Source organism: Grampus griseus (assembly GCF_964374135.1).
Source record: "Grampus griseus genome assembly, chromosome: 2".
NCBI classification, from domain to species: domain Eukaryota; kingdom Metazoa; phylum Chordata; class Mammalia; order Artiodactyla; family Delphinidae; genus Grampus; species Grampus griseus.
The window spans coordinates 139,746,108-139,773,217 of record NC_139018.1 but is presented as its reverse complement, the minus strand read 5'-3'; the positions used below and the strand labels follow the sequence as shown (position 1 = coordinate 139,773,217).

The window sequence follows — 27,110 nt, the reverse complement described above, 5'->3', positions numbered from 1 at the left end:
ACTGCTGTGGGCACTCACTAGTGCCTAGGAAGAGGACGTCGTAGGTGCGCTGCAGGCCAGGGACGCGGTGGACAGCCACACGCTGGTAGCGGGCCTGGGGCTGCAGGAGTAACAGGCGGCTGCGGACCTGCCCATCCATCAGGAAGTGGTCCTTGAGGAAGTTCAGCACACGGTCGGGGAGCTGCAGGGACGAGCTGATCTTCCTTTCCCGGGTGCTGTTGGTGATGCACTGAAGGAGAAGGCGGTGGCTTGAGGCGAATGGCACTCAGGGCAGCAAGCAGGATGTGGGTCCTGCAAATCCCACTGGGACTGCCGGCCCTATCTCCCCAGTGAACAGCAGGGGTACCTGCCCCGCCCTTGGAAGCCACAGCACAGCACTCCAGTTCTGCGAAGCCAGCGCACTGATCTACAGGCCTAAGGGCAAAGCCCAGGGTGTGGGGCGCCCAAGGGCCCCAGCTGCCAGGGTCTCCCCCTCTCTGCCCACCAACCATCTCTCCTTCCTGCCCACCCTTCCCCCACCCCCTTCCGCAAGCCTCAAGAAGCATGACCACACTTCCTGCTCCTGTAGCATCCTTTTGGCAGTGCTCTCTCAGGACGCCCTGGCTGACCAAGGCTTCCTAGTACAGGGGCATGAGGGTGCCTGCAATTAGTTTCCCATATTGCCAGGGGCACTTCCTGATTCTCTCTGCCCCAGGTCATTCTCTGTAAAAGCCCCAGGAATTAATACCCTGGAGTGACCCTCAACTGCACAGGAGTTGGTGACAAACACCCCAGTGGGACAATGCTGAGATGTGCTCCACGCAGCCTCCCAGGGCCCCAGGGAACGAGCTCCAGGTGCCCACAGCAGTAGCAGCTCAGTGACACACACTTTCTTAGCTCCGCCCCCTCCTCCCACAATCCTGTCCCCTCCTGCTTCTTCCTGGGATTACCTCCCCTAAAAACTGCTGGCACTCACATCCTTGTCTCAAGGTCTGCTTTGTGGGGAGCCCATGAGGCTGGAAGGAAAGAAGAAAGGACTATTTCCCCATGGCCTGTCACTCAATAAATAAATAAGGAGCTCATGGCAGAGTTGGGGAGAGGCACGTGCAGTCAGTGTCCTGATGGGGGACACCCCTGCCTGGCCTAAAGCAGGTTTGAAGCCACCCCGACATTCATGGTCACATCTAACTCAGAAAGACAAGCAGGCCTGGGCTTCGTCCCCACTTTCAAGGTGAGAAAACAAACTCAGAGAAAGCAAGTGATCCCAGCACAGTTGGGGACCCATCCTCCCAGCACAGGGGCAGCACTCACCGCGCCGGGCCGGGGCGAAGGCACCAGGTGGGTTACGGTGTACCACTGCTGCGTCTCGCGGTTCACCTCCTTGTAGAGGCCATTGAAGGCCCTCTGCACGTCCTTCATGGTGAAGACACAGATGGCAGAGCCTTCTGTGGTCCCCCTGTGCCTACCAAGGAAGTGGCCAGATTAGCCCAGCAGCCCTGGGGCTCACGATGAGGCCAGCGGGGCCCAATCCCGGCCCCAACTCATCCCCCCAACCCCGTTCCCAGCTAGGTCCTGGGGGTCCTACCACTGGGATGTGAAGACCCCGTAGAAGAGGGTGTCACCCCATTCCTGGGGGCTGGGGCTCAGCGTGAAGACGTCTTGCAGTACGTTGAACGGGAAGCCATCGTCAGGCCGCAAGCACAGCAGCTGGGCCTTCAGGAAGGACGTCCAGCGCTGCTGCAGGACCCGCTCGCCCCCCTCATCACCCTGGGAGAGGGAGAGAGGGCCAGGGCTTAGGCACGAGCAGGGGTGGGACACTTGGTGCTCCTCGCTGCCCCCTCCCCAACGGTGGCTGAGACAGACGCCAGGAAGAGCCAGACAGACCAAAGCCAGGCCTGAGTCCATTTCACATCAAGAAGACTTGAGGTGGCAGCCGTCAGGTCCCCTCACCGGGAGGCTAGCTAAGTAAATGACAGCGCTTTCCTTACTGTGGGACACCAGGGAAAAGGACGAAGGGGAGTCTATCTACAAACGTGGAAAGATGTCACGATTCACCACTGAGCAAAAAGGGGAGCTAAAGAATCACATTACAGTGTAACTCTTGTTTGTACATGGTGTTAAATAATATAAATATGTATGTATTTACACACGTGCCAAAAAAAAAAAATAGCAAGGAACACTCTAACTTCTTGTGGTAGGATGGTGGGATTATAACACCAATAGTCGACAACAAGTGGTTGCTCACCACATCTCTAAAAGCCCTACACAGATCGTTAACAACCCTGAGGGAGTTTTGTTATGATTTCCACTGAACAGAGAAGGAAACGAACTGATTTCTCAGGAAGGAAACTGCCCAAGATCACACGGCCTGCAGGGTTTGAACCCAGGCAGCCTGGCTCTAGAGTCTTTGCTCTTAATCACGATACCACGGTGCCTCTTATCTTGTAAGTGATTTTCGTGTGTACTTTTCTACATTTTCATGTTTTTTAAAATAAATAAGGAAAAACAGAGACATTTTAACTGAAAAGGAGAGAGAGAAAAGCCAGTAGCCAAGCCGTTCCTCCTGGAGGACAGGAGAAGGCCACAGGTGCGGGGCCTTCTGGTTCTATACCCGAGGAGCCTTCGGGGTCTCTGGGATGGCCCGGCCTGCTCACCTTGCAGACACGGGCAATGCGGGACACGATGGTGTTCTCAAAGAACTCAAACTCCTGACCAGTCTCGCTGAAGAAGAAGTAGATCTTGTCATCGTCCCCTTGCAGGCTCCCCAGGCTCTCGGGAATGTAGGCTGAGGCCACAAACGCTGGGTCTGTGGGGGCCAGTGGGGAGCACAGAGTCAGCCCAGGGATCCCAGACAGGCGAGACTCTGTTCTCAGGCCCTGCTGGGTGGACAGGGCCCCCTCCCTGAGGCCCCGTGACAGCCCACTGGGTGGGGCGAGAGGACTTCACCTTGTAGCCAGTTGAGGGAGCTCTCAGTCTTGGTGGGGCGGAGGCTTTGGCTCCGTGAGATGGCTGGGTCATTCCCCTGGAAGCTGCTGACTGTTCCAGTGTACAGCTCGCCATCTGCCAAGAGGACATGCCCATGGGAATGAGCCCTCAGCACAGCCCCTTCCCGCTCAAGGCCTGGAGTGACACGAGTGCTGCCCTTCTTGTTTGAGGAGGACAGAGGAGGGAGTAGGAACTAAGAAAAGCCAACCCGAGGGCAGCCCAGGGTCGCCGCACCCGCTGGGAATCGGTGTGGCATGGACCCACCAGCTCAGACCTGGGGCCCACCCTGCTCCCCTGCCCGCCCTCACATGGAGCCTCAATGAGCCCATCCTGCCCCCCTGACCCCCAACACTCACCCACCACCAGGGCCGTGGACTTGAAATTGGGGTCAAAGGGACAACGGCCCTTGCCATCTTCCAGGAGGATGTTCCCCACCACGTCCTGTGCCAAGGTAAAGTTCTCCATGTTCTGCAGGGGAGCAGATGGGAGAGCTCAGGGGCACGCCAGGGAGTGAGCGGGCTCGGCGGGAGAACAGGGAGGTGTGCTGGAGAGAAGGGAGGGGTCTGACGGGCACCCCGGGCACAGTCCCAGCACCGTCTCACCAGGACCTGACGTGGTGGGCACTGTTGCCCCACGTAACAGAGAGGAGAGGAGGCTTAGAAACGCAACGTGAGCCAGGAAAGGGCAGCGACGATTTAAACTCAGGTATGTCTGACTCCAAAGCTGGTTGCTCCAAAGCCTCAAAATGCCACCCTTTACGAAGGTGTGCGTAAAGAGTATGCGTGTGTTGAGGAGGATGGACAAGGTGGCCTGGCGGGAACTGAGTGAGAGCAGGGGAAAGAGCTGGAGGAAGCAAGAGGGCGTGACTGTGGGTCAGCCAGCACTTTTGTGCCTGGGGAATCCCACCCCCCACCGCCCCTGCAGGGCAACCTGGCCATCAGGGCTGGGGCTGGGCCTCAGGGCTCTCGGGGCCCACTGCTGTCAAGAAGTCTCCCCCTGGGGCCTGCCCTTTAGCAGGGGTCAGTGCTAGAGACCAGCTCCCTAGGGCACAAAGACAGGCAGTTCCCAGGCCAGCCGCAGGCGAGCCCAGGGTGAGGAGGGGCACTCACAACGTAGGTGCACACGGGGCTGAAGGCCGCGGTGCCACAGGTGAACAGGTGGCTGCTGTTGAGTGGCAGGAGGATCTTGATGTAGTTTTGACAGTCCCGCTGCAGGAGGGAGGAGGATGTCAGGCCCAAGCAAGCCACCAGGGGGCACCGCCGAGCCCTCCCCACGGGACGCAAGGCCAGGCCTGGGGGTGAGGCCTCTGCTCCCCAGTACTCAAATCCTGGAGTAAACGAGACTCCAGGAGCCTCGTGGGGCAAAGCAGATGGAGGACCACGGAGCGTGTGCACAGGAGGGGACCTTGGGCCTCACGTAGTTCCGTGATTGGGAAACTTCTCTTCAGTTTGGGGTGAAGGCACAGAATCCCTCCCTTTTGAGCTGTCTCGGCCCCACCTGGTGAGGCAGCTACGCCCAGAGCAGGAGGAAACACGCAGCCCTGAATCCTGGGCCCCAGACTTGCGGATCGCCTCCGCGAGCGTGTCTAACAGCTCTAACAGTGTGTCTACTGAGCTTCTGATTGTTCCCCACAAAACTCTCTCCTCCGGGACCTGCCCCCTTGCACTGACGGCTACTCCGCCTTCTCAGCTCCTCAGGCCCCGAGCCTCATGGCCAGCTTCGACTCTCTGATACCCGCCACCCCGGTTCTTCCATCAGGAAATCCTGGTGGCCCCATCTTCAAAATACTTCCGGGATCCGACCATTCCTCACTCCCTTTATTGGTCCAACCCTGGTCCGGGCACCATCGCCTCTTGCCCCTCACTGGTCTCCCTCCCTCTGTCCTCGCCCCAACGAGGCCGCTCGCCACCGCCGCGGCCAGAGTGACCTTTTGCAAACGCACGCCAGACCATGTCACTGCCCTGCTCAGCCAGCCAGTGGTTCCCCACATACCTCACTCAGAGTGAAATCTACAGTCCTGTTCCTCCCCCATGTCAACTCCCTCACCTCATTTGAGCCAAGTAATCTCGGCTCAAATATCACTTTTTAAATGAAGTGTAACCTGACCACCTCTTAAACCTGACCTTCTTTTTCACAATGATATAATAACCAGTGTCTAAAAGCACCCGGGCACGGAGCAAGTGCTTAATACATTTCTGCTGAATAAAAGAAATCAGGGGTGGTCTGGACTTGAACCTGTGTGTTGACCCCAAGTCCGGTGCTCTTCTGCCTTCACCTTAACTGCCATCTGCTGCACTCAGGACCAGGAAGGCCTCTGGGAATGGTGGGGAGTCCTCCCAGAGAACCCCAGGCTGGCCTGGCTCCTACCCAGTGGTCTGGCCAAAACCAAGCCAGGATTATGTCAGACCTGCTACATTAGGCACCACCCTCAGAAGGACAGACTCCCACCCCCACCCAATCACTGCTCATGCTGGAAGCTGATGTTTATTTGGCACTTATTATGTGCCAGGTGCCTTATACCTATTAGCTCACTGAATCCTCACGGTAAGTCCAGTGAGACAGGCCTCATTATCCCCATTTTACCAAGGCTCAGAGAGGCAAATCTACTTACTTGTCCAATGTCACAGACACAGTAAGTGTAAGCTGAGACTCAAACCCAGGTCTGGCCATCTCAGAAGCCTATGCCCTTTCTACCACAGCTCGCTGCATCTGCTCCCACCTCCTGCCTCCATCCCGGGCCCAGATCTACCATCCTCCGTCCCTCCTTCAGCCCAGGTCACCTCCAGGTGCTAGCTCACCTGTGGGTCCTTGCCCTTGAAGCTGCACTGCTGTTTCCTCTCTGCGTCTGCGCTCCACAGCAGCTGGGGAATTACAAAGGGGAAGGTAAGTGTGCAAGCGGGAACGAAGGATATGCCCCTCTTTTCCTTCCCCCTTTCCCGTTTGCATCATCCTCGGACCCAGAAGTTCCATCTTCCCCACTGGCATCCTCCACCCAGGCTAGCCATCCCCGGGCATCATCTCACCTCCTGGTACCCCCCGCCTGGCAGGAAGCTGACGCTGCTGTTGAGTGCAAAGAGGGCCTCTCGAGCACCCACGTATAGAGTCCTGCCATCCCTGCTCAGCAGGAGGGCTGTATAGTTGGAGATGTGATCCACTTCAAATCTGAGCAGTGACCGCTTTTCAGAGCCTGGAGAGAGGACGATCGATGGACATTACCTGGGGGCCCCCCCTCCCATACCAACCTCTAGAATGCGCCGATCTGATTGAAGGTAGATCAGCAAAGCAGTGGGTGGCATGGGGCTGGGGACAAGGCGATCGGATTTAAGGGGAGCAGCATTCCCGAACCCTCAAACATTATGTACGAGACAAAGGCACAATGATGAACGTTAAAGAACATCAATTATAGCACCATTCACGTTAATGAAAAATTGAAACAACCTAAGTGTCCAACCACAGGGGACTGGGTGACAATAAACCCAAATACTTCCTTTGCTGGAATACTACGCAGCTAGTAAAATGCTATTGTATTAGAAACTCCAGACCAACAAGCAAACAGAGTTATGTAAAAAAGCATGGTCAAAATATGAAGCGAACTAAAATATGAAGTGATGGATTTTGAGCACCTGACGGAATATAAGAAAGGAAAGTATATTTAACATTCTCCTTTGAGTGGCGTTAGACCCAAAGAGAAGGACTTGTAAGTACAGCCCACTCCTGTGGGCTGATTTACAGAGGAATGCAAACATGGGGCGCTGGTCTTCAACTATACTGCCTCGCAGTCACTCATGGAAGATTTATGGTTATTAAACAGAATGTAAATGTTACATTGAATGTACAACAGACAGGCATTGTGATGCTGGGGGCCAGGGGAGTCAAGGAAAAAGTCGAGTCTCCATATCTTCCTCTGAGAGCAATGAGGGCCACAAGAGACTGTCCGTGGTTAGTGGAACAAGACACTGAGGCTTAAGTATATTATTTTATTTTATTTTTCCACCACCACCCCCCTGCCCGCCGCATGTGGGATCTTAGTTCCCTGACCAGGGATCGAACCTGCGCCCCCTGCAGTGGAAGATGGGAGTCTCAACCACTGGACCACCAGGGAAGTCCTTAAGTATCTTATTTTAAATTGCAAAGGTAACCAAATACAGTGGCAGAAAATGTTTGGAGGAAGTGGGGAAGGGTGATGGAACTGATGGAAAGCTTTATTTTTCTCAGCAGCAAGTCAGTAAATCAGATAAGCCAAGAAATCGTGGGATAAGCATTTTACTTAAGTGGAGGAAACCACTGTATAACAAGAAGTCTAAATGATTAAAATTGCCCCTTTTACCCAGGCCTGGGGCTGGGGAAGACTGAGGCAGTTACTGCTTTTCACAATAAGTCCTTCTGTGCTTAAAAAAAAAAATTATGTGCCTCTATCTTTGATATAAATTTCAAGTATCTTTCATTAAATGAAAATGAAGGTTATAAAAGAGTATGCATAGTTAGAGTCTATTTGTTTGTGGGAAAAATATAAACATAGAGAAAAATCCAGAAGGGTGAATCACAAAATGCTGGAAAGTGGTATCCCTGGTGGAATTATAGGTAATTTTTTTTCGCTTTGCACTTGTTATCATTTTCGGATTCTACAGGTTATACTTGTGCAATGCTAAAGAAATAAATTAGAAGAAAAGGAAGAAGAAGACAAAAATAAACACACACATCTATCCACCACGATACTATCTGTGCTTTCAGTGACTAATGGATTTGGAGAGAAATTATTTTAAAAATTCAAAGCAGCTGATAAGAAAAGAAAAACAAGCAAAAAGCAGCCACCCTACCCAACCCCAGGCATCTCCTAACTGACCAGTGGATTGCAACCACGTAAACAGCTTCACGAAGCTGAGGAAGCAAAAAATGCAACATGCCAACAAAGCAGCTGAGAAGACAGCTTTCTGTGTGTTTACATGGTGAGTGTTTTTACATACCCCCAGCCTGGTTCCACAAAGGGCAAGGAAACACAAAGAAAAGAAGGTAGTAAAATATAAACACTAAAATCAGGAGTGGAGGAAAAAACACATCTGAAGAAAACATCTAATCCAGAAACGAAGGACAGATTTCACATAAGCAGGTCATAAGGTCCTCACACAGCTACTAGAGATGGGCTCCACATTTAGTGCTGAGCCTCCCAGTGGTCAAAGAGAAAACGGAAATCAGGTTACCTTGTCCTCATTATTCAAGAGGAAGAACACATACCAGCCTTTCTGGAGAAGCCAAGCTTTTTACCTGGTTGCTAATGGTGAAGGAAGCCCTTCGGTAGGACTTCCTAGCACATATACTGGGATATCCTACCAGCAAACAGGAATGACGGAGTTTCCAAGGCTGTTCCCTTCCTGATGAGGGAGGGTAGTATCACAAGGTACCAGTGCAGGAACCTACAGGGAACCTGAAGCTAGGTGGCTTGTCACTCTAGAACCAGAGCCGAAACAGGGACTGCACTGGGAGTTCACAGGGCAAAGTCCAGCCTAATGTCCGGAACCTGAACTCTGTTACTGAAACCACATAGGGAAGCTGTGGTCTGGAGAAGTTAAGGCCTCTCTTTGAACACTTAAGTCCAGAATCACACTAGACTCCAGGTCTTTAGCCTCAAATTCCCAACTCCTCACCACTTCCTATCAGCGCTCTATATACTGGGAGGCCCAAGGAAAGTTTCCAGCACTAACCCCCTACTTTTCCCAACCAGAAAGTTTCCCAACACGTAATTGGGGCCCAGTTACGTTGCTTGTACTTTGTGCTGATGAGCTGGTCAGCCTTCTGGAACGAGCAACCTGACCATTTTGCATTCTGGTCCGGGAAGAACCGCCCCCCCTAAAAGAGACCCCTCCCGTTGGCCACCACAGGAAGGTGTTGGGTAAACATGTTGCAGATATTAACTCCCTGGGTGCCCACGATGATCCTGTGAGGTAGGAACTGCTGCTATCTCCAGGTTACAAATGAAGAAACTGAAGCTCAGAGTCATTAAGCAACGTAAACAAAGGCCGGCTCAGGAGGTCTCCTCCCTGGACTCCTGGTCTGCAAACTGCAAGATGCAGCAAAAGCACCTGGAAGATCTAAACTCGAGATCCACGACCTGCCCCTGGAGACTCTGACGCTGCTGGCTTGGGATGGAGCCTGAGAACATGCAATTTTATGAGCTCCCTGGGGATTCTGAAGTTGGAGGCCCAAGAAGCACACTTTGAGAAGCACCGTGTAGGTAGGTCCTTTGTAGAGCAGTGTGGACGTCATCTCACCGAACTGTAGTTTTCTCATATGCATCATGGGGATAATGAAAATAAAACCCCCAGCAGGCTCACAAGGAGTCAGTTAGACCAGGGCAAATGGCTACCGCAGTCCCTCCTCATCTTTTGCAGCCCTCCAGGCTCCTGACAGCAAGGCTGGCTCACATATGCCCATGCTTATCTGCCTACAGAGGAGGGGCATTTCTACCCAGGCGGGTCCCGTAAGTCTGGGCAGGAGGCTGCTCTTGGAATCTGTCCAGATACAGAAATGCCAAAGGTCAGAGATAAGCTTCAGTCCAGGTGGCAGCTCAGACTCACTCAGGCCTGGGGGGGTGGGGAGACTTGCCAAGGGTCATGCAGACAGAGCACAGCCAGGTTGGAGGGCCAGCCAGGGCGCCAGCTGCCCAGCCCTGGTCCAGCCCAGCTCTCCGAAGAAGCCAGCTGCTCAAGAGGCCCCCACACCTCCTCCTGTCACGCTGGGAGTCCAGTCAATGAAACAGCCAAGGGACAGAAAACGCCTGGGAGGAACGGGCGAGGGGCCCCTCACACCACGCACTCCCATCCTGGGGATGCTGCCTCTTCACCCCTCTGCCCTGAGTCTCTCAGACTCAAAGCCATGGTGTCCGGAAGGCCTGGCCCTCCACAATCCCTCTTGCCCTGTGGACTTCACCAGGGCCGATCAGTGGGGATGGCTTACCACCTGGGAGTCTCAGTGAGACAGAGATTAGAAGCACAGAGACCTGGGTTCAAATCCTGCCTCTGTCACTTACTGTCCGTTTGCTACCAGGACAAGCCACTTAACATCTTGGAGCCTCAATTTCCTTATCTGTAAAATGAGGATAATACCACCTCGCCTCATAGGATTGTTACAAAAAGAAATGAGATTATATATGTAAATAATAACATACATAATAATAACCCACATTTACTGGGAGCTTTACTCAAAACAACTTCGCACACGTTATCCCAGTGTTGGCACAGTATCTGGCACACGATCAACACTTGAGTGGATCAAAAACAAAACCAAAAAGCCCTGCAGGAAAATCCAGCCCAGCGAGAGCTGCCAGAGAAACAGGGTTGCTTTGAAGAGCTGGGCCTCCCTGTTCCTCATGGCTAACAAACTCGTCCTGGGCCATTCTAACCTAGGCCTGCGTCTGGTCACATGAGGGGCTCACGGCCAAGCAGAGAGCAACAGCTCAGACACGGGCCGGTGTCACGGGCCCATGCTTTGTGAGAGGTGGTCCCTGCTCGGCGGTGTTCTGAGTGGGGTTCCTGCCTCAGCTTGCCCGTGTGTGTGTTTGTGTGCGTGTACACCCTACCACAGGGCTTGTCCATGCTTGTGTGTTCGCTCTGGGGTACTATCTGCAGAGGCGACTAAAAGGAGGTGTTTGTGCACTCAGCTCCGTGAGTGCTGGCCCACCTCGGGGTCAGTCTTAGTGTCCACCCTGCTCTCTGTGTGGAAAGAGAGTGTCTTGTGCGGTCTCCTGGGCTACCTGTGCTGCTCAGACATCCTCCACACCCTCTACCCAGCAGGCTAGTCCAGTGCAGAGAAAGCTGGGCTGCCTGAAGCCGTGGCCAGTTCTCCCAGGTGGGATGAAGCCGTCCCATCTAGCCTGGGCAGGCCTGAGCCAGTGGCTTCTCCAGGGCTCCAAGAAGGCAGGATGGCGGCAGGCCTGGGGCTGTCCCACCTCAAGGCCTTGAGCCCTCTCCACCCTGGGCCTCGCCCGCCCTCACCCTCACCCTCGGAGAGGGTCAGAGCTACCTGCAGAGCCCCACTCCCACACCCTCAGGGCCTGGGCTCTCAGCAGGAAGTGATGCCGGAACAACTCAGCCCCCAGCCTCATCTAGAGATTCTCCCCTGGCCTGTGACTCAGCCGGAAGTGGAGCTCTCTGGGGTGAGATGCAAACAGGGCTCAGCACCATCCCCGCCCAGGGCGGTCCCCACCCTGCCAACCAGGCGCTGCAGCAGGGCCGTGACTCAGAGCCCCGCCCCACCTTTCCCTCCACTGTGGCTCCGGGGGCACCCCAGCTGACGCTGACCTGGCCTTAACAGCCCGCCGCCCACAGGCCCCAGCAGGACTAGGCCAGAAGACACCAGCTTCCCTGCGGAGTCAGGGCCTGGAAGGTGCCCCCAGTGGGAACGGGGGTGGGGCATGGTGGGCAGCTAGCTGCCCCTCGGCTTGAATCACAAGGTCCCCAGAGAGGGGTCTGGGCCCTGGACAAATCCCTGAGAGCCTCCCAAGGCTCTGTTGGAGCACCTCTTCCCCAGGGAGTCACACAGGACCCTTGGACCCACTTGCGCCAGCAGAAGCACCACCTCCAGGACAGAAGCGCTGACTCAGCAGCAAACTAGGGCAAGGCAGCCATCCACCTGGATGCCGCCGACCTGTTTGCGCGTCCTCCTTCCCCACCGCCCAGTGTCAGGGCAGGGCGGCCAGACGGGCTGGAAGCGGCACGCCAAACTGCTGTCAACAGGCCAATGCCAGGGTAGAGACCCCAGCCAGGCAAGGGTCACTCTTGATAGGGGAAGGGGACTGTGTGCCACAAGTGCTCCCCATGGACTGAGGTAACCAAGAAAGAGGCAAGAAATCAAGGGAACCCAGCCTAGAAACGTCCTGTGTTCCTGGGGCATGCAAGCTCGGGAAAGCCCGCTTCCCAGCTGGCTGCTGCTACCGCCCCAGGTGAGCTGGCCAAGTGCTCCTGCCAGAATCACCCGGTGGCCCCCACCCCTCACAGACACTCCCCTTGTGTCCATCTGGACAACAGAGTCTTAACCCAGGACCTGTCATGAGCCGCCATCACCTTGGAAGCCTGACCCCCACCCGCCCACCAAGGACTAAGGTCAGCTCCTCCGGCCCTCTGCCCCGGGGCTGGCCATCCCCTCTCTCCTGAAGCCTCTACCCCCATCTTCCTCCTCTCAGAGGCCCCCCTTTTCTAAGGAAACTGGGGCCATCAGGCATAAACAACCTCAACTTCCCATCCTCCATCTCCTCAGAAACTGAATCCTGTGTCATCAACCTCTGCCTCTCAAAGAATTTTATTTTCCCTCGATATCTATCCTAGAAATGTGTGTGCCTCCCTCCTCCCTTTTCAGCCAAACTCCTGAGGAGAAGAGCCACCCAGCGCCATCTCCGTCCCTTACCTCCCACTCACTCCCTGCCTGGGGATCAGGCCTGAACCAGGCCCATACTCGCCAGGGCCCAGGCATTGCCTCGCTGCCCAGACGCCGAGGGGCACGGCCTGGCGGGGGTCCCCTCTCCTCTGGGGGTCTGCCACACTGGTCTCAAGGGTCGCCTGACGTCTCCTTCACACTCCCCCCAGGCCTCCATCCCTCCAGGAGCTGATGCGCTGTAGCACTTACTCAGCACTTTAACTGGGCTGGTGCACGTACTTCTGGCCAGGTTGTCAGGTAGGAATTACCATCTGCTTTTTTCGGGCGAGAGAACCGAGGCACACGTGAAATGACTTGCCCTCAGTTACCCAGTTAGGAAGACCAGTGGAGCTGGGATTTGAACCTGGGACACCGGCTCCAGAGTCTGTATTATTAATCACCTTCAGCCTCTCCAGGCCTCGCTCTTGAATGTTCTTGTTCACTGGGGTCGGCCCTTGGCCCTCGGGCCACACATCCATGCCCATCGCTTCAATGTCCTGGATGCTGGCAACTCCCAAATCTCTTCATCCTCCAGTATGCAGGTCGTCCTCCAGTATGCCAGACCCCACTATGCAGGAGACCCTCCACGGGCACCGCCTCCACTGCCCCCTTCCAGACCACTCCTCGGCTTGGGATCTTGCATCTTTGGGTGGCACAGCTCAGCGGGCTGGAAACCTGTGAGTCGCACTTTCTATCTCCCTCTCCCTCACCGTGGACATCTAATCCATGCTCAAAACCTGCCAAGACTCCCTCCTCAATACTGTCCAAATCTATTCCCCTCACCATCCCCGCTACCTTGGGCCTGAACTGGGCCACTGCCCTCTCTCACCCGAGCCACTGCAGCAGCCTCCCATCTGGCCCCTGCCCCCAGCCCAGGTGCTACAGAGGTCAGAGGGCTCTCTGGGGACTGTCACGGTCCCGTGTCCCTATGTCCCAGCCCCTGACTCGCCAGCCCTTGCCACATCCCCCTCCCATTTTAAAGGAGTGAACTTTGACTCAAGGTCCTATTTCTCCTCGCCAGTCTTTGCCCAGGCAGTCTCCCTGCCCAGAATGCTCTTCCTTTTGACTAACTCCTACTCATCCTTTGAGACTCAGCTCGGTATCACCTCCTCCAGGAGGCCTTCCTGAATCCCCAGCTGGGCGAGAGCCCCTTCCCTGTGCACCCATCGTTTCCTGCTCACACCTCTCGCAGTGCACTGGCCACATTATTTGACAATGATGGGCCTCAGATGCCCTGTCTCCCTCACCAAGCTTTGATCCTTGAGGATCAAAACTGTCTTATTATTTGCAGCCCATATTTGTATCATCTGGCCAGGGGAGTTCCAAGGAGTTGTTCAATAAACATTTGTTGATTGAATGAATGACTAAGAGTGTCCCAAGTCCCAATTCAGGGTGCTCTGGTCCAGGGACTGACACCAGATTCAAAGGGGGCAGTCCAGAGGTCCTGAAGCCTCACGATCGCGAGAGTGTGTCTGAGAAGCATGGCCCTTGCCCTGTCCCCTCCCCAGAGCTCAGTCCTGGAATCCCAGGGTCTAGATGGAAGTGTGACAGCTGAAAGAGCTGCAGGGAGATGGGAGAGGCCACAGGGACCGGAAAGGAGAGTCACAAGGTCTGTGTGTGAGTCCTGAGTATTATCACTGACCAGTTAGACAAGATACCTGCCATTTCTGGGAGGGAGCCCTCGCAGGGTTGCTGGGAAGACCAAATAAACACAGCATGTGGAAATGCCAAGCTTCCAGGGTTAGGGGGCCACCAACAATTAGGATTGGTCCTACCCATGCCGCCCACCCCACCCCCACTCCTCATCCTTGCTCTGAGTAAACCCCCAGCTCCTGACCACCTCGGAAGCCCACTTGTACAGGGAAGGGGACAAGGGCAGGTGGGGGTGGAGCCTCCTACAGGCAGGAGCCCCTCTGAAGGGGTAGCTGCTGCTTCCTCGCAGACCATTGCTACTCAATGCAATGAGGGCTAAGCCTCATCAGGTCTTCAGAAGAACTGGAAACCTGGATTTTTATAGAAAATTTCCTGAGTTTTAAATATTGGTGACTAATTAAAATTTTTCTAAAACACTTGGATGCCAAACAAAATATATCTCCATGCTGGCTCTGGCCTGTTGCTCCCCCGTTTGCAAACGTCTGTCTGCCCCAGTCTCTGGTGCACTGCGCTCCTGGCCAAGTCTGCCGGGTCTGCCCTATTTCCGACCATGGCTGTGCCATCAGGGCCTTAGCTGGATCCCTTGTCCCATCCAAGGAGTGACCTCAATAGATTTCTTTACCAGATGGAAATACATAACCTATCAATTATTCAAAGGCTGAGCTGGGTCATTTCACTGCTTTTGTACATTTCACAGGAGAAGCAGGAGCCAGATGTTCTCATGGAAAGAATGTGATTCTTGAGGCAGAGAGCTTGTGGTCTAAGGCTTTGCCCCGAAACTTCTAGCTGCACGGCCCTGACAATATGAGTTCTCTTCTCAGAGCCTCGGGTCCCTCATCTGTACGAGATGAAACAATAGCACCTCCATACCCCAGGCCAGCACCCAGCACACATTGGGTGCTCCTTCCCGGGTGGTTTTCTTCCCTCTTCCAGTTAACACCTCTCTCAGAGGATGGGCAAGGGGAGGCTAAGAGGGAGGCAGCAAGTCAGTTCACTTGGCCCCTCTTTAGAATTAAAGATACGGGGCTTCCCTGGTGGTGCAGTGGTTGGGAATCCACCTGCCAATGCAGGGGACACGGGTTTGAGCCCTGGTCCGGGAAGATCCCACATGCCGCAGAGCAACTAAGCCCATGAGCCACAACTGCTAAGCCCACGTGCCACAACTACTGAAGCCCGCACCCCTAGAGCCCATGCTCTGCAACAAGAGAAGCCACCGCAATGAGAAACCCGCGCACCACAGCGAAAGAGTAGTGCCCGCTCACTACAACTAGAGAAAGCCTGCGCACAGCAATGAAGACCCAACACAGCCAAAAATAAATAAATAAATAAAATTTAAAAAAGAATTGAAGATAAAATGAGAGGTTTCTGTCTACTGTCTATTATCCCCACTGAAACCCCCTCACCACAGGCCCCCCACCTCTCTGAACTCCACTAAGCTGTCAGGATGGGCTTCTCAGATGGACCCATGAGTGCAGACCAAACAAGTCCCACGGAGAAGAGGTCAGGTCGCAGGCTTGCAAGGCAGAACTGTGTGACGTGGACAAGATACTTCTCTTCTCTGAACCTCAGCTACCTTAATTGTAAAATGGGGATAATTCCATCTACCATGTAAGTGGAAATAATATACTAAAAGCCTGGTGCCCACAGTAGCCCTATACCTGCTACCTTACCTTCTACCTTCTTCTAGGTGCTGGATGGTGGAACACAAACATAAGGACGCCAGCTGTGCCACCTAAGGGCTGGTTCCTGCCCCATAGTGGAGACGGTCACACAGGAGTGGTGGGTGGCTGAAGAGTGACCAGGGGGACCGCACAGGGCTCTACTTTCCATCCTGGACTCGGGGGAGCACTGCCAGGACAGGGAGGTCAGAATGCAAGGAAGAGGAGAGGCAGGGGGAGGGGCGGGGGTGCTGGCTAGGAAAAAGCAGCAGCAGGAGCTCCTGAGGTCAGGCCAGCCTAGACCATGAGAGTCTCACGTACTCTCACTCCTCTTCCCCCTCGACCCACACGGAGGACCACATCAGAGGCCTCCGATCCTGAGCACCCAGGGATGGGGGAGTGGGGCCACAGGCCCTAAGAAAGGGGACAAAGGAAGGCGTGACGGACATGACCTGAGTCCAGCTTTTTCTCCAGGCCCCGTGCCATCCTGTCTCCCCTGTCTAGGAGAGGAACGTGCATGTGTATCCAGCTATGCCCCAAAAGTTGTGCAAGCTCAGAGCTTTGCTGGGCTGGCACACAGGCATTTCAACACCCAGCTACATGTGGGTTATGAAGAGGGCAGAGTGGAGGCAACCAGGGACTCGGAGGAGGCAGGGGTGCGGTCCAGCCCCAGGCAGAGGAGGTTCTCGGGGCAGAGGAGGACTTTGAAAGAGCTGAACCAGGAGCACCTGAAAAGTGGACTAAATTAAGCAGGACCCCTGACGATGGCCTCCAGTCAGCCCTCGGGCGACTTGCTTGGTCTCCTACCCCAGGTTAGGGGGTGGGGTCTGCACCACTTCATTCCTTGGCCAGAAGGTCTTAGCACCTAGCAGAGGGCCTGTATACAGCCAGCACTCACCAGTATCTACCCAAATGATGCAAATAACCTCACCCAGCAAGGCGGGCAGGGAATTTCCACCACAAAGAAGAGTAGCCACTACCTTTTACTGGGGACGTAGCACCGGGCCAAACACTTTACACACATTATTTCACGTAATTCTCTCAGGACCCTGAGAGATGGATCCTGCTATTACTCCCAATGTGAAAATGGGCTTGGAGGAGGTGGGCACTTGCCCCAGGTTGTGCGGTGAGCCGTCTGTTAGCACCACGGTTACAGCTCTGTGCTGAAGGGCCATGAAGATGCCAGCCCACGGGACAGAGCTGAAGACAAATGCTCATGTCAAGCTGAGGCCACATCAAGGAGGGAGGCCGGTAACCAGCCAGCAAAAGACTTCGAAAGTGGCTTGCATGGGGCTTCTCAGGGCAGCCATGACCCTGGGTGCCCGCTCCAGGTCAGAGGACAAGCAGCTGATTCAGGCCAATGCGCTCTTCTCTCTGCTCAATGGGGTTTTGTTGACTGCGGTTTGCAGGCCCAGGGATTTATATTCAGTCTAGTTTGGAAACACTGTGTACAGAGTCTTCCAGCCAGGCACTTCTGGGGCAGGGGGTAATTAGTAACTCCTTTTAATTGCCCAAATAAGGGGATCCGACATGACTATCATGAGCACAGCAGCAGGCTGTCTGGTTTCCGCCCGCACGGCCAGGCTGGAAGGCACGGCATGCCCAGGCCCACTGCTTCCACTCCGCGTCTCTCCTGCTCCTGACCACTGCAAGGCCTCTGTCCTCACTGCACAGTCTCCGATGCAACAGAACCAAAATTCCACATGCTTCTTTGAAGCGTCCCTTTCACAGAGACAAGAAACCTCCTCTTAAGGCCACTGCTTGCCTAGCTGACCCTGGAGCCCCCAGTCCTCCTCCCACTCCTGTCCACTGGGTGAGACCACAAGTGGGGCACCCCCTCCTCATGGCCCCAGGAATCTGCTGCTGATCAACAGTAATGAGGGTTCCACACGAAGGACCTCAGATGCAAACTGGATGCTCTACTTCCAAGGATTTTGTTTTAAACCACAGACACAGGCCATTCTCCCTAGGCATCCGGGCCCCTGGAGAGCCTGGGTGGGAATTCAGTACAGGAGGGCAGGTGGCAGGAAGCGGGGTGTGTTCTCCGTTCCATGCCTCTCTCCCTGTTCTGTGAGGGAGAGGCCTGGGGCTTCAAGCCCAGCATCCCATGGTCACCATGGGCTTGCCCGGTATGGGCACACTGCCAGGAACATCTGATGAGCCCCCAGGGATGAGGCAGGAAACCGCCTCAGGCCATGCTCAGAGGGTGTGCCTGCTCAATCACCGGGGATCCCCCTCTGGGGCTCCCAGCCGGCTGGGAGGACCTGCATGTAGATGGGATGGGGGCAGCGGGGATCAAGGTCCTGGAGGGAGGCCAGGGAGGCGAGCACTCTGGGTGCAGCGCAGTGCAGCTCAGCAAAGTGTGGATACATGCTCACGAGTTCAGGGGCTGGGGTGCTGCTAAACGATGCCAGGGCTTTGGTGGAACTAGAAAAAGAAGTCCCCTCTGGGTAGTCCCAGCCTCAAGAAGAGAGCGGAAGGTCTTTTTCTCTAGGCTCCACAGCTTGGAAAGCAGAGTATAAACTGCATTTCAGGCCCTCCACCCCTCAGCTGGGCACCTCTGTGCCATAAACTAAATGTGTGCATCTGTGGGTTCTCACAGGTGAGCCTGAGTGTCTTAGTCTTTTGGGGGGTTAGGATTTTAACATATGAATTTTGGGGGTACACAGACATCCAGACCATAGCACCACCTGACCTGTGCAAGGGGTGCTAGTGTGTGACAGTAGCCTGTACTACGGCCAGGCCATGGTGCTGAATACGTGGAAGTGGGCCAGGTTTCAGGGCAGTGGGTAGTAATGACCAAGTGTTCTAGCTGCTCTCAGGAAGCAGGTCCTCTCAGTTCCTCCGCACAGCTCCCCCTTCTGTCTTTCATTCACACTATGAGTGGTCCCCAGCCAGCTTCAGAGTTGGACACAATACCTGCTACAGTTGACATGGCCCCGTGAACCAGTCCAACTTTCCCAGGGCCAGAAGTAGAGTCCATCAGAGCCTTTGTTCCCCCCTCACCTCGCCTTCTTGCAGAGCTGAGAGGGTCTAAGGGCAAAGGGAGTGGTGGCCACAACAGAAAGAGTAGCGAGGCAGCAGGCCTGGGTCCGGATACACCTGTTATCTTCACTTACCCAGCTGGAGCACCCAAGGGGCTGTAGTCAAACTAACAAACCCCAGCTCTGGGCAGGATATGCCAAAATGAAGCCTGTGCTTAACACATAGCAATGATGATAGTTAACACTTATTAAGCGGGTTCTACGTATCAAGCCCTGCCCTAAGTACTTTTCAAACAGAAAATGATTTAACCTTCACAACTTTGAGGTGGGTGCCATCATTATCCCTATTTTACAGATGAGGAAATCAAGGCCCAGAGAGGTTAAGTAGCTTGCTCAAGGTCACAGGGTTACCTAGTGGCTGAGGCAGGATTTGAACCCAGGCCATCTTCTCAGTATTATCCTGCAATATTTCAGGTAGGGTTTTCCCTAGTGGCCCTGACTTAATTTAAGTACTGATTCTGCTACTCCTTCCTTTTGTAAATGAAATGCTTTTAGAAGTGGGATGCTGTAAAGAGAAGGAAGGCTGGTACAATTTTAGTCTGTAAACACTAATTTATACATCCTTTATTCTAATTCATTCAGTGTGACAACCAACAAGTTAAAGGGCTTGGAGAAACATTATTGGGCATCTATATATGTTGCCTAGTAATACACCTGGTTTCATGAAATCTCTAAGATAGCCTTGCAAAATACCTATGACAGTGCCCATTTTACAGATGAGGAAACTAGGGCACAGGGAAAAGGGGCTCACTTGCCCAGTAGCAGAAATGGGACTGGAATCCAGGTCCCTCTGATTTCAAAGACTTGGAAAAGCAACGAGATGAAAGTGGCGGGGGTGGGGGGGTTGGTAAGGAGAGGGGAGAGTGGAGGGCTGGAAGGGAGGGGGCCAGAGAAGCAGACGTGAGCACCAGGCGAGGGACGTGGCCAATGAGGATGGTACTCCAGGGTGACTCTGAGAAGCAGTCCTTCCCAGGGCCTGGAAGTCTCGGAGCCCAGAGCTGCCCCCATCCCTAGTATGGTCGCTCCCAGGCCCTGGGGGGATCCCACCAAGCCTGCGCGGTGGGGACGGGCTGCGCCGGCCCACCAGGATGAAGAGGCGGAGGGAGAATGGGGCACCCGCCCCGCCGCAGTTCCCGAGTCCTGCTGCGACTTGCTGTAATACCAGACCCCAGTGTTTATGGGACGGCAACCAAGGCCCCCTCCACTCCGCGCCGCCCTCGGGGGCGGGGGTGGGGGCACCGCGGCTGGCTCTGGTCAGCATCAAAGACAAGCAGATGGGCAGGCGGACCAGCGGGCAGCCAGCACCGGGGGTGGGGAACGAGGGGGGGCGCCACCGCCGAAAGGGCGCCCTACCAAGGGGCGAGCCGGGGCGACAGAGCGGGCGAGAGATCCCCTCCCTGTCCATTAAAAAGAATGGAAGAAAGGGGCCCGCGGCCCCACAGCTCCCCTCTCCTCTCCCTCCTTCCCAGGAGCGTTCTGAAAGGAGGAGGGGTCCTAATGGACCCCAAGCCTCCGACAGACCCCCTCCCTCCCTCCCTCCTTTGTCACCACAACCTCCGCGCGAGGCACCTCTCCGGCCGCCTCCACTCCCCCAGACCCCAGCCCGCGTCCCCCGCGGGGTCGCCCCAGCACTCACCCAGAGGCAGGCTGATCCGAGGGGCGAGCGCCCGAATCGGAGACGGCGGTAGCAGTAGCAGTAGCATCAGCAGCAGCAAAGGCGGCGGCGGCCGGCTCCCCCGGCCCATCGCGGCGCGCGGGACTCGGACAGCGAGGAGCGACTGCGTCCTCCGGGGTCCGGCTCAGGTGGCTCTATAGGACTCGCGGGCGGCGGCCCCACCGCGAAGTCCGGCCGGGAGTCGGTCGCCGGGCCCCCGCCTCCGGACCTGGGGGCTGGAACCGGGTGGGAAATGGGGTCACGTGGGCTGCTGCGAACCCTGGCCCCTCCGCCCCCAGCTGCACCGCGGTCTTCCACTAGCTCCGTTCGGTCGAAGCTCGCCCGCGAGTGCGGGAGGGAGGGGCTGAAGGAGGAAGTTGGGCGGTTAGTCCAGCCTCTCCCTGCTCAGCTCGTGCCCGACCCACCCCTTCCCCCTTCCTCCTTCCTGGGCGCTGGAGGCTCAAGGGGCGCCAGCTGGGTGCACCTAGCTTGGTGCGCGTCCGGAGGGGGCCAAGCCCGGGGATCAGTACCAGCCGAGTCCGCGGGAGCGCGGGGGCACGGAGGAAAGCAGACCCCTAGTTCCCCGCCCCCACCTCTCAGACCCTCCCACGGCCGCCCCGGCCCCTTCCGGCTCCTCTAGGACCCGCAGCGCGTTCGTTTGGGAAAACGTTTGGGTCTCTACACTGCGCTCCCGTGTCTTCTCCCTTTATCCCTGCCGCCCCCCCCCCCCGTCCCCCCGCAATGCTCCTGGCACCCACTGTCCGTAACCAAATGAACTCCGCCGAGCTGGTAGACTCCGGGGCTAGTTGCTTCTGCACCTAATTTCTGCAGGGGTCATTCCACCTTAGGTCTTGAGTGTTCACTTAGAGGCTTAGCACTTAATCTAGGTACCCTGCGGGGTCATCCACGCTTGGAATTCTGTCCGCACGAAGCCAAACCTCGGATGGGGGGATCCGGGCAAGATTAGCTTAAGTGGGATAATAGGACTTAATGTACTGCCAAGGAGGTGGACCTTCTCCACAACCTGCACGTAGCCTGGCAGGGGAAAGTACTCCCTAAGGCTGGAATTCCAGAGGCACCCACCCTCAATCCTCCTGCAGTGTGAATACCCAGGGGTGGAGTTCAGTTGTGCTGAGACCAGGGGTTTCAAACTGCAGACTGGATCCCTTAATGGATCCTGAAGTCAATTTAGTGGATCCCTATCAGCATTAAAAAAGAAATAGAATGGAAGATACAAAAGTGCAATGACCATAGAAATTATCGATAAGTAAGCTTTAGGAAACTTGTTTCAACTTTTCCTAAGTGTGCACAGGATCACAGTAAAGTGTAATTCTTCCTGTAGTTCAAGTCAAAAGGACTTTGAAAACCTCTGCCAGTCATTTCCATGGCAGTGGGGACAGTTCCTCCAGGAATTAGCCACAATGGCTCTTCACCCCCAGCCAAAATTAGCCTTCTCAGAGCTGGCACCTTTTGCTCTCACCCTATTCCCAGGGCCTCCCACAGGGTGGCCCTCAGGGGGTGGGCACAGTGCTCACGTGGTCCCAGGTCTCCTCATGCACAGTAAGCTTCCATGATTTCTGTACCTCCACCATCCCAATACGCTTCTATGGCTATGGTCCAGGCCAGTAGTACCCCTTTTACAGGGGCTCCCAGCCCTGGACACAGAATTCCACATGGGACGTGGGCAGCACCAGCTACTTGTAGTTCCAGCATTGCCCAGGCCTGGGACACTTTGCTGCTATTAATGGTGTCAATCCATCTTTAGCCAGTGATGTCCATGTTTCTGTCTGTAGCTAGGACCTCTGTCCTAAACTCCAACTGGCCTCAACATTTCTACCAGGCTCTCTTTTCTGACAGTTATCTTAAATTCAACATGGTCTCAAACCAAGCTCCTCATCTCTCCCTTCTCCCTCCCCAAAACATCCTCCATCTGTGTGAGCCTTTCCCATCTCATTTAATGGCAAGTCCATCTTTAAATTGCTCCTCACATCCAGTCCACTAGCAAATCTACAGTCTGATCACTTACCACCTCCTGGGGGCCCAGTTACTGCCCTCTCCTGGGTGCTGCAAGGGCGGCCTAACTGGTCTCCTTTCTTCCACCCTTGCGCCCCTTACAATCTTTTCTCAACTCTGCAGCCAGAGGGAGTTTTTCAAAACCAAAGTCAAGTCATGGCACTCCTCTGCTCAAAATCCTCCAGTGGTTCCTTACAGTGGTCTGCAAGGCCCTAGGCTACCTCACCCCTACCACAATTGCATCATCCACTGCTCTTCCCCCATTCACTCTACCCCAGGCACACTTGTGAACACTCTTGTATTAGGACCTTTGCCCTGGCTACTCTCTCTGCCTGGAGCACTCTTCCCAGAAACTGACTGAGTCCCTTGTTTCTGTCAAATCTTTCCTCAAAGACAACCTTGAAGAATCAGAACTTCCCCCAATATTCCCCTTGCCCTGAGATGTTTCTTCAAAGCGCTCATCATCTAAAACACTCTATGATTTATTTGTTGTGGTTTTTCTTTATTGTCTGAACTGCCTACCCACCTTCTCACCCCCAAGAATGTTGACTGAGAAGGGAACTAACACATCCCTAGCCTCTAGAACAGTGCCTGGCATATGGTAGGCCCTCAGTAAGTATTGGCTGAACAAATGAATGAATGAATGCAGCCTGAGAGTCATGGAATACTGCTGGTACATGTCAACAAACAACCAGAGCTACTTTTTTTTTTTTTTTTTTTTTGCGGTATGCGGGCCTCTCACTGTTGTGGCCTCTCCCGCCGCGGAGCACAGGCTCCGGACGTGCAGGCCCAGCGGCCATGGCTCACAGGCCCAGCCGCTCCGCGGCATGCGGGATCTTCCCGGACTGGGGCACGAACCCGCGTCCCCTGCATCGGCAGGCGGACTCCCAACCACTGCGCCACGAGGGAAGCCCCAGAGCTGCTTTTTGATATCGACTTTGGTCTAGGATTCCCCCAAACTGGAAATTATGCAATTAACTTTTTCAACCTAAGCACAAGACTTTGTATTGATCTCCGTTAAATCTATTGGTTCTGGCCCAGATTTCATCCTAGTGAGGTCATTTTGAATATTGATTCTATTATACATTAGGCTTCCTCTCCCAGTTTTGAGTCATCTATAAATCTGATAAGCATTCTTGACCTTGTATTAAAATCATTGATAAAAATATTAGGTGAGCAGACCTAGCACCCACTTCTTGGTTTCTAAATATTACTCTCCAATAAAAGGTTCCAGGACTCCCTGGAGAAATGAAAGGGAAAGTACAAGGTGAGTCTGGGATGTTGTGTTGGGCCGGGAAACAAGGAAGTGACTAAAGACTAATGGGGTCATGTCCAAAGGATATAGGGCCAGCTGGATGACCAAACTTGGGACAATTTGAGCAACAGAAAGCATAAGGAAGTAATGGATTCTAATGCATCAAAATAAAACAATCCATTAGTCCACAGTAAAACTCGGCGAAGCACAGACAGAGAAAGAGAAGGTCTAGAAAGGATGCTTTTCTCTGTAGAAGAGTGCTGCCGGATAAATGTAGAAGAAATGGTAGACTTAGAAAATCGAGATTCGAACAGGGATAATCAGTGGATGCTAAACGTTTGGGTGGCAGATTTTTAGGAAACTATATTAACAAGGTCTCAAAATCTGTCCCACAGATGATTTTTACTAATTACCAGTGGGAAAATGTTTCTCTAAGGGAGAACTCTGGTGGCCACCATCTTTTTCTTTTTTTTTCCCCCAGCGGACACCATCTTAATCAAGTGGCCAAAAGTAATATCACTGGTAGTGGGACTACCTGATATCATTTACCTCCTGATAGGAAGCAATAAGAAATATACAACTCATCAACCATTGTAGCAAAAGTGTCTAACCCAGATCTAATAATGAGGACACAATCAGATACATCCAGCATTCTACAAGACAAATAACCTGGACTCTTCAAAAAGATCAAACTGATGAAAAGACAAAAAGGACAGGGGAACTGTTTTAGGTTAGGAAACTAAAAAGACATGATAATCAAATGCAATATGTGAACCTTGTTTGAATTCTGAAGAAAAAAAAAAGCCATAGAGCAATTGGGAAAATTTTAACACACACTGTGTATTTGATGATATTATGGCATTATTGTTCATTTTCTTAAGTTATAATAATGGTATTGTGTTCTTAGGAGAATGTCATTGTTCTTTGGAGATGCCTGCTGAGGTCTGTAGACGTGCAATATCACAATGTCTACAAGTTACTTTCAAATGATTCAGCCAAAACAAGCATGTTCTTTGTGTGTATTAGAAAGAAAGAGTGTGGGGACTTCCCTGGTGGTGCAGTGGTTAAGAATCCACCTGCCAATGCAGGGGACACGGGTTCAAGCCCTGGTCCGGGAAGATCCCACATGCCACGGAGCAACTAAGCCCGTGTGCCACAACTACTGAGCCTGCGCTCTAGAGCCCACAAGCCACAACTACTGAGCCCGCGTGCTGCAACTACTGAAGCCCGCCTGCCTAGAGCCCGTGCTCCATAACAAGAGAAGCCACTGCAATGAGAAGCCCGCGCACCACAACGAAGAGTAGACCCCGCTCGCTGCAACTAGAGAAAGCCCGCGCACAGCAACGAAGATCCAACGCAGCCAAAATAAATAAATAAAAATTAAAAAAAAAAAAAGGGTGTGAGTGCTACTATGGCAAAGTTTTAACAGTTGGTTAATATAGAAAGTTATGGGTGTTTTTATATCAGTGTTTTGTAAATTTGCGGGGCGGGGGGGAACTGAGTGAGACAGGGCCAAAAACAGAGCACACTGGAAACCTCCATCCGGGCTGAAACTGATCAATACCCTTTGTAGGTCGAACAATTAGCTATGTATCCTCCTTACTGTACCATTCGGCCCACATTTCTTCATATTATCCATAATAATAATACGAGGGAATCCCCTGGTGGTCCAGTGGTTAGGACTCCATGCTCTCACTGCTGAGGGCCCGCGTTCAATCCCTGGTTGGGGAACTAAAATCCCACAAGCCGCATAGCACGGCCAAAAAAAAAAGAAAACAATAATATGAAAAAAATTGCAAGAAATCTTATTGAAATCACGGTACTACCCATAGCATTTCCTTCTATCTTCTGCTTACAGCTCTTACCTAGAACAGGGCCTGATAGTGGCATGTGGTCAATTAGAATTTGTTGAGTGCCTGAATCTCCATGTCAGGTAGCTTCTCAAGCCACAGCAAGCCTGGTTTGCCCTAGTGTCTTGGCAACACATGGGTTGTCTGACTGCTATGCTCCTCTCTGAGGAGAGGAGGCAGGGGCTGATGTAGACTCGCCTGGTGGTTAATTATATCCTGCTCATGGCTGCTCAGATGCTTCAAGTGTGTCTTATGCCAACTCAGTGGCAGGCCCCTTGAGGACAGTAATGGGTCTTGTCTTTGGAAACCCCACTGCCTAGCATGGCACTCAAGCAGGATCTCCACAGGGCAGACAAAATGAGGGACCCAACTGTTGGCCTGGAGATGAGCCCTCTATCCCATGCCCCCAGCATGGTGGCCTCAGGCCTTGTGGGCTCCACTGTCTTCTGTCAGTGTGCTAATTTGTTCTCCCCAGAGCGGAAAAAACAGGAGGACGACAGAGAAAAACCTCATTTGAGCTGACTTCCCGTGGGCTAAAGAGTGGTTCCCAAGCCAACACTGTGTCTCCTGCTCCCCTGTGCCACTCTGGGTTGTAGGCAAGTCTTTCTCAGCCAGAATGCCGGTGTTTATAAAGAGCTCAGGGGGTGGCTTGGAAAGAGTATAAAAAGATGCAGAAAAAGCTTGTGACAAAACTCAACACCCATTTATGATAAAAACTCTCCAGAAATTAGGCATAGAGGGAACCTACCTCAACATAATAAAGGCCATATATGACAAACCTACAGCCAACATCATTCTCAATGGTGAAAAACTGAAACCTCTAAGATCAGGAACAAGACAAGGATGTCCACTCTCACCACTATTATTCAACATAGTTTTGGAAGTCCTAGCCATGGCAATCAGAGAAGAAAAAGAAATAAAAGGAATACAAATTGGAAAAGAAGAAGTAAAACTGTCACTGTTTGCAGATGACATGATACTATACATAGAGGATCCTAAAGATGCCACCAGAAAACTACTAGAGCTAATCAATGAATTTGGTAAAGTTGCAGGATACAAAATTAATGCACAGAAATCTCTTGCATTCCTATACACTAACAATGAAAGATCAGAAAGGGAAATCAAGGAAACAATCCCATTCACCATTGCAACAAAAAGAATAAAATACCTAGGAATAAACCTACCTAAGGAGGTAAAAGACTTGTACTCAGAAAACTATAAGACACTGATGAAAGAAATCAAAGATAACACAAACAGATGGAGAGATATATCATGTTCTTGGATTGGAAGAATCAATATTGTGAAAATGACTATACTACCCAAAGCAATCTACAGATTCAATGCAATCCATATCAAATTACCAGTGGCATTTTTTATGGAGCTAGAACAAAAAATCTTAAAATTTGTATGGAGACACAAAAGACCCCAAATAGCCAAAGCAGTCTTGAGGGAAAAAAACGGAGCTGGAGGAATCAGACTCTCTGACTTCAGACTATACTACAAAACTACAGTAATTAAGACAATATGGTACTGGCACAAAAACAGAAATATAGATCAATGGAACAGGATAGAAAGCCCAGAGATAAACCCACGCACCTATGGTCAACTAATCTA

General features: G+C 53.2%; 1 protein-coding gene across 1 annotated transcript in view; it reads right to left on the bottom strand.

Annotated features, from left to right (window-relative positions):
- The window catches only part of SEMA4B (semaphorin 4B), an 82,147-nt gene that overhangs the window by 4,073 nt on the left and 50,964 nt on the right, over positions 1 to 27,110 (bottom strand). The window contains exons 4-13 of the mRNA XM_082647481.1: positions 20,361 to 20,614; positions 5,988 to 6,151; positions 5,763 to 5,825; positions 4,074 to 4,172; positions 3,321 to 3,432; positions 2,926 to 3,039; positions 2,634 to 2,785; positions 1,565 to 1,746; positions 1,291 to 1,441; positions 19 to 229 (exon numbers count right to left, since the gene is read on the bottom strand). Coding sequence (XP_082503607.1) covers positions 19 to 229; positions 1,291 to 1,441; positions 1,565 to 1,746; positions 2,634 to 2,785; positions 2,926 to 3,039; positions 3,321 to 3,432; positions 4,074 to 4,172; positions 5,763 to 5,825; positions 5,988 to 6,151; positions 20,361 to 20,469 — 1,357 coding nt within the window. The 5' untranslated portion in view covers positions 20,470 to 20,614. The remainder of the gene's footprint in view (positions 1 to 18; positions 230 to 1,290; positions 1,442 to 1,564; positions 1,747 to 2,633; positions 2,786 to 2,925; positions 3,040 to 3,320; positions 3,433 to 4,073; positions 4,173 to 5,762; positions 5,826 to 5,987; positions 6,152 to 20,360; positions 20,615 to 27,110) is intronic.